At 32.5% G+C, this 15,034-nt stretch overlaps 1 protein-coding gene across 9 annotated transcripts in view; it reads left to right on the forward strand.

Moving 5' to 3' along the window:
- Positions 1 to 15,034, forward strand: part of COP1 (COP1 E3 ubiquitin ligase) — a 243,680-nt gene that overhangs the window by 150,918 nt on the left and 77,728 nt on the right. For 8 of the 9 annotated variants that reach the window (XM_025430218.3, XM_025430220.3, XM_025430221.3 and 5 more), the window contains one exon: positions 912 to 1,028. In XM_025430218.3, the coding sequence (XP_025286003.3) occupies positions 912 to 1,028 (117 nt within the window). Of the gene's footprint in view, positions 1 to 911; positions 1,029 to 14,514; positions 14,644 to 15,034 lie in introns of those variants that run through there. The other variant, XM_025430223.3, reaches the window with a different exon arrangement.

Here is a 15,034-nt window from a genome sequence, read left to right on the forward strand (position 1 = left end):
GAGTCACATGCTCTACCAAGTGAGCCAGCCAGATGTCTCCCCACCCCGCGGTACCATTTAAAAAATACTGAAACAAATACATGTGTCTCCATATTGCTTTTTTTTTTTTAACCCCTTTTTTATGCTTTAGTTATGGGATCATGTTACCTCTCGGCATAGTTTTTGTCTGTGGTATTTTCTGACTTTGAAACTCTGTTCTCTTGGTTTCTTTTTTTTTTTTTTTCGTGGGCAAAATACAATTTCATTGAACAAATTGAATTTGCTGCGCCTGCTAATCACGTCTGGTGTCGGCTCTGATCAGAGACAGAGAAAGGAGGCTGTGCGCCCCGCCCCACCCGGGGGGGGTCCTTGTGGTTGTGGTGGGAGGGAACACGTAGAGGGAGACACGCCACCACCTGGCCCAGGGGACCCCTTCCCACAGTTAAGGAGAGATCCAGGCAGGGTAGCAGTTTATTAGATAAAAACAGAAAGGTGGGTGCCTACTCGCCCCTTCCTCGGGCTCACAGGGGCAACTGCCCTCTCCCCAGGTAAGAGCAAGGAGTCTATAACACTGAGATAATGGGAGAGTTCAGGGCAGAAAGCCCCAGGCCTCCTCCTTCTAAGTCTAGTTACGGAAAGAAATCTCAGCTACAGAGTCCAGGATAGAGCTGGGTTTCCCTAAGTAAGAGCCCTCCCCTCCTCCGGCAAAAAATTGAAACCGTCACTCCCCTCCATTGGTCTCAATACATTGGTCATTGGTCTTGGTTTCAATACATTGTCTTTTTACTCATTCAATTTAAAGATTTTTGGTCCTAGTAAACCAAAATGCTTTGGATTAGTATAAAAGGCAACTATAGCAATAAACAGACTTTCTAGTTTACAGAAGCATTTACTAATGTATTTTTTAATTATTTTCATTTTTATTGTCTTAGTGAAGCTATGGTCTACCAACCTAGACAACTCAGTGGCAAGCATTGAGGCGAAGGCTAATGTATGCTGTGTTAAATTCAGCCCTTCTTCTAGATACCATTTGGCTTTTGGCTGTGCAGGTAAGAAATTAAGACATCTTTGTCTTCTTTTGATGTTAGAGGAGTATTGTGGGTAGGATAAAACACCGTATTTTAAAATGAATAACTTTCCTTGTAGGCTTTAATTTTACTTTTGTTATTAGACTCTAAGTTAGAAGTGTGCAGTGTGCCATCGTCACTCATTTATTGCTGTGCCTTAAGTTCAGTGTTCTGTCACCCATGTTTAATACATAGAGATGGTTTGTTGATTATTTTTGTTCCTCTAAGTCTTTGCACACATGAACTTATGCTTATTCATAAACTTAGGTCGTAATGATGTTTAAGTGATTAAGCTATATAGACATGGAACTCCATTTTTTTAATTAAAGGAAATCTATTCAATCTTCAACAAATGAAGGACAAATGTATGTTTGTGTGTGTGTGTGTGTGTGTGTGTGTGTGTGGTGTATATATATATATATATTCCTTTGCACAGAGCACCCATGTATAGGCAGAGAATAAGACAGATAAAATTTTGCAACATGGAATATAGAGTAACACAGGAAGTATTCAAAAACATGTTAGCTGTTATTATCATAGCAAAGAATTTTTTGCTAATATTTTTCTTAACTAGATTGACCAAATGTCTGCCTTTGCCAGTCATGGTTTATACTTACACTGTCATAAGTATTATTAGTGTCTTCTTTCATTCGGAAAAGTGTTATGGGTTGGAAGATAAATTAAAATTATATGGTTGACCTAGTCCTTTGTCTTCTGTATGTGTCCACTCTCCCTAAATATTTACTAGAATAGCAAAGACCTTTAATTTACCTTCTGCATTAGGAAATCTCTTTGATAGCTTTTTTAATTGATAATCTCATTTTTTAAAGATAAGTTTAGTACTGTATAATGAAAACAGAATCGCCCTTTAAAAAAAGAAGCACAATTTAGATCTTATTTGTTATTATACTCTTTCCTTATTTCAACTTATTTATTCCCTTATATCCTGACATGATTTCATAGTCAGATTCAAATAGTATATGGTCTAACATGTATCTGTAAGTAGAATTCTCTATTAGCATAAAGAAATTTTTTTTCATGATATACGATATTCTTTCCCATTTGAACCTACAACTTCCTTATCAAATCCCTTTTGTATCACTAAGTACATGATTAACTTAACCTTCCAAATTCCTTATTAAAGTAGAGATAGCCTGTTGGAACTTCATGAGGATTGTGAAAAGAAAATGTTTTCTGTAAAACTTTTATAATATGGTACTTAATAATTGTTTAGTTAATTTCATTATTAATACTTTATCATGCATTTAAATAAAATAGCTATTGAGTTTTATTGTTATTTTCTATTTTATAAACAAACTCACTAACCATTGGCCATCATTTATGATTAGAAGTTATTATCAATATTTACTCTGTACAAATACCAGCTATGATATGAACATCTTCAAAATTTTTCCTTCTTAGTAAAGAGAAACCTTTCTTCTTTCTTTCTTTCTTTCTTTCTTTCTTTCTTTCTTTCTTTCTTTCTTTCTTTCTTTCTTTCTTTCTTTCTTTCAGAATTTATTTATTTACTCATGAGAGACACACACATGCACAGAGAGAGGCAGAGACACAGACAGAGTAGAAGCAGGCTCCATGCAGGAGCCCGATGTGGGCCTCAATCCTGGGACTCCTCTTAGTTTTATTGTAGATTTCTTGAGAGTTTCTACATTTAGGATCATATTATCTGTGAATTAAAATAATTTTATTTCTTCCTTTACCATGTGAATGTCTTTTTGCTTTTTTAAACTAAAAGCCCATGTACAATATTGGATGGAAGTGGCAGAGGGGACTTTCTTACCTTATGGGGAAAACAGTCTGTTCTTCAGAATAAAGTATGATATTAGCTGTGAGATTTTTGTAGATACCCTTTATCAGGTTGAGTAAGTTTTCTATTCCTAGTTTGCTAAGAGCATTTATTATCAATGGGTATTAGATTTTGTCAAATGCTTTTTCTATGTCTAGTGAGATAATCTTGTAGTTTATGTTCTTTATTGTAATAATATGGGATATTGTTGTTTTGAATGTTAAACCAACCTTCCATTCTTGGGAAAAATCTCTCTTGGCCATGGCATAAAATCCTTTTTATATGTTGCCGGAGTGAGTTTCCTAATATTTTAAGTATTTTTGGTGTATTTAACTTTCTTATGGTGTTTTCTGGCTTTGATAGCAAAGTACTATTGGCCTTATAGAATGAGCAGGTTTGTAAAGAGTTGGTATTATTTTCTTCTTTAAATATTTGATGGAATTTATCAGTGAAACCATCTGGACTTGGACTTCATGAGACTATTTAAAATTCCCAATTAAATTTCTTCTTATACATTTATTCAGATTTTCTGTTTCATCCTGAGATTAGTTTTGGTAGTTACTGACTTTCTAGGAATTTGTATGTTTAATTTTTCTAATTTGTTGTAATACACTAGTTCATGTATTTAACAAGTTCTAAACTAGTTTAAGTTCTCTTATAATCCTTTTAATTTCTGTAGGTTTAGTAGTAGTGTTCTGTCCTTTCATTCCTAACTGATCATTTGTGTTCTCTCTCTCCCTCTCTCTCCTTTTTTTTTTTTTTTTTAATTTGGGTCTGGTTAAATGTTTGTCCTTTTCTTCAAGGTGTGTGTGTGTGTGTGTGTGTGTGTGTGTGTGTGTGTGTGTGGTACTTCTGACCAGAAAACCCTGTATTTCCAGTGTTCTTTAACATTGTTACTCGAATTTACTTGTTGGAAGCATTAGATATCTGTAGGCTGAGCCTCTTAGAATGATTCTTAACTTACCATGAGCATCATTTGACCAAGAAAACCTTTTCTTCTTTTTCATCCAAACCAGATCAAGATATGTTGAGTTCAAGAACCTTATGCCATTGCAATCATCCAGAGATCAGAAATCATTCACTATAACTGATATAGAACTAGAAACTGGACATTAGAATATTACATTAGAAACTCTCCACATCTTTACAATGATGCTTGCAAGCAGAAATATCCAAATGACCACCGTATTTCTATTTTTCAGATCTTACATAAGTGCATCGCAATGCTAGAAAGTCATTCACATCTGGAAGCATAACTTCAAGAGGATCTGGGCAATATAGTTTTTGACTTTCCAACCTCCCTAGGCTTAAATAAGATGGTAGGGAAAAAAAAAAAAATAAGATGGTAGGAATGGATGCTGAGGTCATCAGCCCTATCCAGCACAATGCAATTTCATATGAGTTAAGGACTTATATTTTCTGTCTTTGAAATAGGTTTTTAGTATTGTAGCAAGGCATTAATGAAGCCAGTAGTCCTTACTTTATTCACTGCCTTTAATTGTGTCCTTTACTGATTCAAAACATGCATTTAATCATAAAAACTTGTATCACTTGGAAAACCGTGACTTTTATTGCATCATTTTCATTTAGAATTGCAGTTTTCTTAGAATTTAGACTATTGTCTAAATGTTTTTCTTTAAACTGGAAAACCTCAGTCTTTAACTGTGCCATTTATTTTTCCACTTAGAGAAGTACAGTCACATTCATTGGATGGCTTACTAAATATCATTTGTGATGATAAATTTGACATTAGGAGTGGGCTGTACATTTTTAAACATTGCTTTGTAGTTAAAAGAAATAGAGAATGAATGACTAAGTAAGCTACCCACCAATTACATTTTGACTCCCTACTATAAGGTATGAGGGTACTGTGGATCCCACCTACCGGGTAGTGATGCATTGTGCTATTCTAAGTTTCCTTGCCTATCTTCATTTTAAGAATATATTTCTATTTGGTACAGTTAATTCATTCCTCTTTCTTACTTCATCACTTTATTCATTTACCTTTTACCATAATATAAAAAGATGTCTTGTTTTTGTTTTTTAATTGGAGAGTATAATGTGAAAAATTGCTTCCAGTGTACTAAAAATTCTTAAGCATTTTTTAAGCACTTCTTTTAAAATATCAAGTCATAAATTATGATCTCCTTGAAAATAGAAGACTAAGGATTTTAAACTATTTTTTTGTGGTTAATATTGAGAAAAAAGTCTTGAATTTTATTTTAAACCATTTAAATATCTGTTCTTAAGCACAGAGATTATCTGAAACATGTTTTTACCAGAAGACAGGATAATATTTTTAACATAATGGTGAAAGTGTTTATTAATTGTCTATTACTTGGTTACTAAACGATATTTTCTTATTGAGTAAAAAAAGGTAGAAAAACAGTTTTTCTCTGATTTTCTTCTTTAAACCCAGTTTGGGAGCGCATTGCAAGACTAAATTAGAACTCCTAGCAATCTGTAGTTTGAGAACATCAAACAATCTGTGGTTTGACTCATCTTGCTTTTTTTTAAAAAAATATTTTATTTATTTATTCATGAGAGACACAAAGAGAGAGAGTGTCAGAGATGCAGGCAGAGGGAGAAGCAGGCTCTGTGCTGGGAGCCTGACGTGGAACTTGATCCCATGTCTCCAGGATCAGGCCCTGGGCTGATCGCAGAGTCACCTGAGCTACCCTCATCCTGCAATTTTTAAAACTATAATTAGTATAACAAATATGGGTACTCCTAAAGGCATTCTTTTTAAGGTAATAATAGTTTATTCCCCCCCAGAAGTTAGTGATACAAATCAAAGGTAAGGTTATTACTATTCTGATTTTAGAGTGGCATTTATGCTAATAACATATTCACTGGGAAAGAATACTGTTTCTAGAACAAACAGGAATTCTGAAATATCTTATTTAACTATTACCAATAAACACGTTTAGTTTCAGCTATTATGAATTCTTTTTTACTTTCAGTAAGCCAAAAAATAGTTCATATGCATAAAAAAATCATTTATTTTCTCATTTTTAATATTTGTAGTTTTTGTGATTGGTATAATATCTTAGTCTTCAAAAGGAAAAGATAATCTTTTTGTATTTTGTTATTGATGTTAAATTTATTTTTAAATATCTATATTACTTCCCTTACTCAAAAACTTCCAGTAGCTTATTACTTAGAGAATGTAGATTCCTTTGCTTTTGTTCTAAGCCCTCCATGATTTTCTTCAATATTCCTTACACTTGAGTCATGTTTACTTTGAAAATTTTTACTCAGAAGAATTTTTTTGAGAAAGAGAGGGAGAGAATGGGCAGGCGAACATGGGGAGGAGTGGAAAGAGAGGAAGATAAGCTTTACTTGTCCTTCTGATGCAGGGCTCAGTCCCATGATTCTGAGATCATGACTTGAGCCACAGTCAAGAGTTGGATGCTTAACTGAGTCGCCCAGGTACCCCAACTCAGAAGAATTTTATAAAGCTTCTCCCATAAAGATTTCTTGATTCTGAGTGTAGGTACCTAATATATCTGATATATACGCATCTTCAACTTTTTAAAATTGATGTAATCATTTAAATTTGTGTAAATTTAATTGTATAAACAGTATAAGATTATATCCTCACTCTCAGCTTTCATATATAACACATTAAGCTTAAGTTCTTACTCACCAGGCATCATTACACTTCCTCTTTAGAGGCAGTATGGTTAATAGTTTTGCAGGTGTCTTTTCACAGATAGTTAGATACAGCTTTCTTGATGAGGCCAATAAGCATTTTTCCTTATTTAGAAAACGTTTTTTTTCTTTATAAAATTAGAGTTTGATTCTAAAAGATGGACATCCATGCTATATAAAACACATACAAGCTTAGAATATCTTTAGATCTCTATCTCCATACGCCAAAATATAATTATTTCCTTTCAACTTAAGAAGCTGTTGTTTAGTTTAAGGGGCTGTGAAACCTAATTTGATTATTTTTTTAATATTTAATACGGAGAAACTTAAGATAAATATGTAAGTGCTTGAGAGGTCTTTTACTATATTTTCTCTCTTAAGTAATAAGAAAAGTTTTAGGCTTTCTAGTTTTATAAAACTGTACTTTTATTTTATGCAACACCTGCCAGTGGGAATGATGTCTTTTCTTTCACATTTGAATACATTACATTTCTGAATATTTAATAAATTTGGATTAATGTCATAGCATTCATGAATATTACCTATTGCATAGATAATAGGGGAAAATGAATATTAACAACATTTTATTTTCAAGTTTCTAAGTGAACTCAAATGGAAGTGACAGGCATAAAGCCAGTATTCGAGAAATGAAGTGTTCTATTACTTTGTCATGCAATCTACTTTTGGTAGTGCTAAAATCTAAAACCAAATTTGAAGTACCTAGTGAATCTTTCACCTATTTATGTGTTTTTGCTTTCCAGCCTATAAATAGCACCGTAGCTGCAAAGTAGTTTTAGAAACTGACTTTACAGGAAATTTTGTATTTACATTAAATGAAGACGTATTTATTTATTAAGGTTTTTTTTTTGTTGTTGTTGTTGTTTTTTAAGATTTTACTTTTAGGTAATCTCTGCACCCAACATGGGGCTCAAACTTACAACCCTGAGATCAGGAGTTGCATGCTCTTCTGACTGAGCTAGCCAGGCACCTCTAAATGCAGAGATATTTAAAGTTAGTTATCTTTTTGTAACTAATTTAATAGATGTGATCATCATTCAGTTTATGGAACTCATTGAGTAAGCACCACACACACTTGGGATATATGAAATAAATGATATGATTTTTCAAGAGGCCAATAAAATAATAGAATCAAAGTACAAAATCGAAATGTGTTGTATGAGCACCACACACACTTGGGATATATGAAATAAATGATATGATTTTTCAAGAGGCCAATAAAATAATAGAACCAAAGTACAAAATCGAAATGTATTGTATGTGTGGGAGGAGTAGAATATTTGATTAATCCAAAAGAACAGGAGAGGAAAGAGTAAATAAAAGAACATAAAATGTTTGGAGTAATTAAAAAACAGAAAAAAAACTGATAGAAATTCAAATATAGCTAATTATAGTAAGTGGAAATGGCTTATTCCCTCCAAATTTATTTCTTTATTTTTTTCCCCTCCAAATTTAAAAGCCTGGGATTAAGAGACTAGTTAAAATGTTTAAAGCGTAATAATCTATTCTTTACAATGGACACATTTGAAACAAAGTTAAGGAATGGTAAATAAAAACAGTTTTATTTGGGCACAGGATTGATAGATTGGTGGAACAGAACCAGCAAGAGGCTTAGAGATGTATGGACATTTGATACCTGGCAAAGGTGATTATTTGGAAAATACAGAATTTCCATACTCTCACAATTGTTTTGGAAATTTTAACTTTATCACATGCAGTACACAAAGTCAGTTGATCAAATGACCTAAATGTGAATAGCAAGATTCCAAAAGTATCTAGAAGATAATATGAGAGAGAATATCTTCATAATCTTATGTTAGGAAGGCTTTAAGTCACAAAAGTATAAACCATAAATGAAAGGTGAATAAACTTAAATTTGTCTATAATAAAATTAAAAACTTTTGTTCATCAGATAATACCTGAAAAAATAATTTTTCAAAAGTCATTCATTGGGGGAAAAATCTTTAGAATACCTATAAATGACAAAGTATTAGTATTCAGATTTCATGAAGAACTCTTTCAATTAAATAAGAAAATGATAATTATGCCCTATAGCCTTGATTCTCAAAGTATAGTCTGCATAACAGTTAGCATCAGCATTACTTAGGAACTGATAAGAAATCTACTGAATCAGAATTTCTGAAGGTGGACTCCAGATACCTGGTGTGTTTTGTGTTTTTTGTTTTGTTTGTTTTGGTTTTTAGCAAGCTCCCCAGGTAATTCTTTATGCGCTCTAAAGTTTGAGATCCCTGCCTTAGAAAAATACGTATTTAAATAATGTATGTAATAGCATTGTTTGTACATTCATACTGTGAAACACTCAGCAGTGAGAATAAATGAACTGTAGCTCCATGAATCCAGATGAATAATAAGCATAAATGTTGAATGAAAGGCAGTCACAGAAGAAGGTATAATTCTATTTGCGGACATGCAAAACAAACTATTGTTTAGGAATATATTCATTACCTCAGGAATATATAATTCAGCCACAATGATAAGAAAGGTGAATAATTATTATACAAGTATGATATTTACCTGTCTATTGGAGAAACAATGTGATCTATATCAGCTTTTTAGTTTCAGGAATAATGTATTTATAACTAGTGTACTAGTTACATGGGGATTAAAACTTCACATACTGTATGCAGGCTATTTTCCAAGTCAGAAAGAAAGTTTTTTTAAAAAGATGGAAAAATGTAAACTAATTTAAACAAAATGCTAAAAATTTAGCATATAGACATTTATACAAAATACCATTAAGTAGTTTATTTTTCTTGATGTCTTTTAAGATATTTCCATGGAAATTTCTTAAAGTTCAATGATATCTTGGCAGTTATAAGTGAACAGATATGGTAGTCTCTCTCAAGTTTTTGTTTGTGAAAGATTGACATTTATTCAAAACTATACAATCATTGTTGTTTCCATTTCCAGTGGTTTATTAAGGTTTCAGGTTGAGCTATATCATTATGTTTTTTTTGTAAGCACCTACAGTTAGGATGAGTTATGTTTAAGGAAATGTTTAGAATCAGTCCAATGCCAAAGCAAGGCTAGCATTGTTTATACAAATATTCACTTAATAGGAGAAGGTTTTTATGCCCTGATATGTGATTTACTTAAAGGGTTCCAGAAAATGTGTTTTTCCTTATTGAGGTTTTAAAAAATTGACTTCTACACGTGGCTTAGAGTTGTAGATTATTGAAAATTGGTCATATGAAATACTTTAAATATTTTGAAAAACCCATGTTAGAAAATTGAAATCATTTTTCTGAATTTAAACATTTATTTGGTATTTTCACATTCTGTTTATAAGGTTAGGTTTCTTTTTATACACTGAACACAGTAGAGTGATGAATTATATGTTACAGATTATTTCTTTAGTGAGACAATTAGAATGAAGATGGAAGAAGATGCTGTGTATTATAAAGGACTACTGCAGAAAATATAAAATTTAGCCACTGGTATCTGAGTTACAGATACTCCTTAGAAACTGAAAATATTTTCCTGAAGAACTTAATTGAACTAAGTGTGAATAATCTCCCTCCACCTCCTGTAATCCTGGGTTAAGATAGAATATATAGATTACCATGTCAGTAGTTCAAACCAAGAACTTTAAAAGGCTATTTAAGCTACTTTCTTTGTATTTAGTAATTACTATCTCAAATTTTGTTATCTTCTAATGCATAAATACAGTGCTTAAACCGTTAACATTTTAAGAATCACTCTTCCTCTGTTAGTGGTTCTGAAATAATCATAAGGTATATAAACCACATTTTAGATTCTACTAATTTTACTTTAACAAAGAGCCAATTTCATTAGTCTCTTTTAATCAGTATTAAGCTATTGTAAGATGCTGAAAGATTTGTTTTAGATTTTAACATTACATTAGACATAAATTACATTAATGGTCTGAATTCTTTACCCCTCCACATATCTATGTGCTTTGCCATGAAACAGTGCTTTGGCATGGTGGGGAACAACCCTACTCTTGACTCTGTGTTTGACTGGTGACTTGCTTTGGCCTAAGTGACGTTAGGTTGACATTGACCGGGAGTTTGAAATTTGCTGGCACAATTGGGCTTTCTTGCTCTTGCCCCTGTGCCATCATCATGAGGAGAACATGCTCGAGCTAGCTGTTGGTCCCAGGGGGAAGGAAGAAAGACACTCAGAGCAGTACCTACTTGTCCCAGCCAGATAATTCAAACTCCAGACACATAAACAAGCTGAACTGAAATCAGCCAACACTAAGCTATCCCTCATTCCATGAGAATAAATGAAGATTGTATGGTACTAAATTTCGGAATAGTTTATTATACAACAATTTTATGGCAATGGCTGATTAATACACTGTTCTATGAAGTTGTATGGTATTGAATGAATAAAAGCCATTTCCTTACATAATTATCAAAGCTCTAACTAAACTTCTGCCTATAAAAAATCATTACATATATAGAATAACAGTGATATACAGCCAGTTATTATCACCTTCACTGGCTTCTGCTTGTCTGAAAGCACAGAAAAAAAATGTGCATAAAATTAGTACATTTATACACATGCTTTAAAATTTTTTCATGTATAGAAAGACACACTGAATGCTTGGCATGTAATGTAAAACAAAAGTCTTCAAACTGGAATAAGAACATTCTTATGGGACACTAAAAGTACTCGACTGTGTACAGAAACTTACATCTAGTTTTATATCCCAGAGTTTCATATGTCTGTTGGTATGCCTGACACTGAAACTTGAGGTGTCATGCCTGTTCTCATTTCGACTTTTACAATAGCTATTGTCCTGTTTTCCAAACGAAAAGCATATCTCACGTTATTGTGGATCTTAATATGGTACATTGAATTAAGTGTGAAATACTTTAAATATTTTGAAAAACCCATGTTAGAAAATTGTTTATACAGGCTGTATAAACCTCAGGATTATCATCAAACCAGGAGACAATTCTAAATGTGGTTAGTAAAGTAACTTCCTATCATTCTTTGTCTTACAGATATTTGTATTAAGAGTGAAACCTCGCAATTAGAGAAAGTATGTTTTATACCATGTTATAGTACTTTTACTTTAAATATTGGTTAAGTGAAATAAAGTGGTGAAGTTTTTTCTTTAAAGGACTTCTTCCTTCTGAATATTGTCTTAAAAAAAAAATCTATGCATGTTCCTTATTCTTAAGTCCTACTGGTGGAAGCAAAGCAAAGAGCCCATTAACACTAAGTATTGAATGTGGATCTTTTTATTTCAGTTGAGCAACAAACTTTGTACCCTATTTATCCATTTATTTGTTACAGAATCAGAATTCAAAAGTGTATTTATAGGGATGCATATTAACACTTTAATTTGAATTCAAAAACATAATCTGACAGAATAAATCTGGTTGTTTTTAATATATAAGTTGATGAATTAAATCTACATGGTCAGGTTTTGACAAAAAATACATATTTAAAACATAAAATAGCTGAAAAGTAAAGTAGTGCACCTGAAACCCTTTTTTTTTTTGGCTAAATTATATTAAAATGACAGTTTCTGTGGTTTTTGCACCCTTTTTGAGAAGATGTTAATAATTGGCATATTAATGCTGTTCCATATGCTGGTATCTGCAGTGTGAAAATCCAGAAGGCTTTGAATACCAAAAATTTATTGCTCATTTGATGACATCAGGTCTAAAGCACATATATAAAGATACATATATCCTACTTAGTGTAATTCTTCGTAAGTTTTTCAGCAGAAATATCAATATATTTGATTACAGGATGCTGACATAAACCTAAATGAGAGTGTTACATAATATGAAGCATATTTCCTGTCAAAATAGGGAAAATTCAGAATTATTATCTGCCCTAAGTGCTTGTGATAAAGATTTGTGGCCCTGTATATTTGATTTGATTTTTGGTAAAACCATTTTAGTACTTTGCAAAAATTGTGACTTTAAATTACTCTTAATTGTTAAGTAACAGGTGCATAGTTCCAAATATGCATTCAATAAAATTGAAGGATAGCCTAATCAGAATGACATATCATTAAAATTGTTTTATGATGGTAGATTGCTATATGAATTTTGACATAACCTTGGGATTTAACACATTGAGAAAACTTTCCATTTCTGTGACTATATAATTATAGAAGTAAGTCAATAATCAAAATAAGGCTGAACAATAAGAATAGAATTCTAAGAGTATATAATATTTATTTACAGTTACCAGAACAAAATGGGGACAGAGGGCACAGAGAAAGGGGATGCCATAACATCTTGGGAAGACATATATTTCCAACAAATTACTACTTTTGTTTAATAACATAATTATCAAAATGTATTGTAGTTTTTTTATCAGTTGTGTACAACTAATAATTTTAATGATAATTCATATGGGAAGAATTTCTTACAGTTAGAGCATTTTGGTCATAGGAAATGAAATTAAATCAGTTGGATGAATTTTATTTTCCAAGGAGAATATGAATATAAATTCAAGGAAAAGATATGTAAAAGTTTCCATTATTAAATAATAGCTTATTCATGTATTTTTTAAAGATGTTGATCATCAAATTTCTCTGATATTTAGATGTCATTAGATACACTGAATTCATATTTTAAAATGTTACTACATAAATACATTACAAATGACAGCTTGCAAAATATTTATATGATGAAAATTTTTAGACAATGACTTAGATATTTATGAGGCAGTAGTTTTTCAGTATTCTTTTAAGCAAAAAAGTAGAAGCTTTTAATCTAATTGAGTAAAGATGTAAGTGGATAGTTATAGATGTTAGAGAGTCAATGATTGGCTATTACTGGTCACAAATTAGGTTCTAACTAAACGCTTGAATTGATGGATTAGTTTTTAAATAAATTATTGTACAGTGTTCCATAAAAATATTTTTGTTTGTAAAGAAATAATATATTTTATGACACAAAGGAGTTTTGGTAAGATGTGGGATTTTTTTTTTTTCATAAATTCATACATGAATCTGAAAACCTAGACCCTCTACTGTTATAAAACTATCTGTGGGTATGGTATAGAAAGAAGTTGAGCATCTCAAAAACTTATTTGCGTGTACATGCTTGCTCATGCTCTCTCTCTAGTGCTCTCTTTTTCTCTGTCAACTCCTTTCCCTTCCTTTTGTTTCTCTTCCCCCCATCCTCCTTCCCCCTTCTCTTTCTCCCTCTTGTATTTCTCATTTCCTTCCTTCCCTTCTGTCAGTCTCCATTTTTCTCTGTGTCCTCCTCTTCCTTTTCCTTTCCTTTCTGTTTTTCTCTAGTCCTATCTGCCACTCAGTCCATACCAGTCACGTTCAAACCCATGTTTGGGTCTGTTCCCCACAGTTTACACATCTGTTTCCTGATTTCTTTTCCTTACCGCAGGATCACTCTTTAGTTGTTGTTAAGTCTCTCTGTCAGTTTTTTACCATTCTAGAAAACTAGGTAAATGCCTTTTTCAGGTTACTAATCCAATAAAGATATCTGAGATTTTGCTGACCAAATATTCTTTGCCTTCTATCAACTTGAAATTGATTGCCTTGTATATATTCTTTCCCCTAGTCATTTTATCAGATTTGATTTCTAACTGGCTATATAGTGATACTGATGTCGTTGTGACAGCCAACTGATTATGAGACCAAGTTTGCCATATACTATACTATACTATATATGCCATATATATTTTTTATATACTAAAAAATTCCAGTCAGGATAGTTAAAAAATGGTACTGCGATGTGAACAAGGAAAGATGGAGCTATTACTATTATAGACTGATATGAACGAAAAGGAACACTGCACCAGGCAGAATCAGTGTAGTTTTTTGGTAAGAGTGCAAGAATTTAGAATGTGTATTTCATAGATGTGATAAGAAAATATTGTCAAAAGATAGGCACATTGGGAGTTCTGCTTTTGCTTTGTATGTAGAAAACCACCAGAAAATGTTACTCTCATCTTAAAAACAGAAAAGGCTGTATGAGCTACAAAATTATAACTTTTCTTGACCCCTGTCAGAGAGCTGAGGTCACAAGGCATGGGAACTGAATTCCAAGGAATGACAAGCCCTTCCAAGGAAAGATGGGACACATGAACTATTCACCATTTGCAGACCACAAGAGGAAGAAGTAGCCACCATAGAAGCTGGTAAGAAGAAATGAGCTAAAATTTTAATGCATTCTTAAAAGCCAAGTATGGGTTGGCAAATATGTATGCCCGAAATACAAGGGGATTGCACACTTAACTCATATGCTCTTCTCCATCTTCTACTACTGGCTGCTAACAAGAATGAATGGGTCAGGACAGTAGCCTACATCAGGCACGCAGGAGTTCACAAATAATCAGTCCCTACTGAAAAACCAACACAAAACTTCATCATTTCTCTGGATCGTCTTCTCATATGGAGCAGAAACTTTAAGTTATTGGAAAAGGAGCAAGAAAACTTCTTGAGCCCAGAATCCCGCATCAGTACACAGGAGAGATCTACTTCCACTGATAAAGTGGCATGAAACTCTGTCTTGCCTAAAATGTGTGTCAG

Source organism: Canis lupus, chromosome 7 (genome assembly GCF_003254725.2).
Source record: "Canis lupus dingo isolate Sandy chromosome 7, ASM325472v2, whole genome shotgun sequence".
In the NCBI taxonomy this organism is placed as follows: Eukaryota; Metazoa; Chordata; class Mammalia; order Carnivora; family Canidae; genus Canis; species Canis lupus.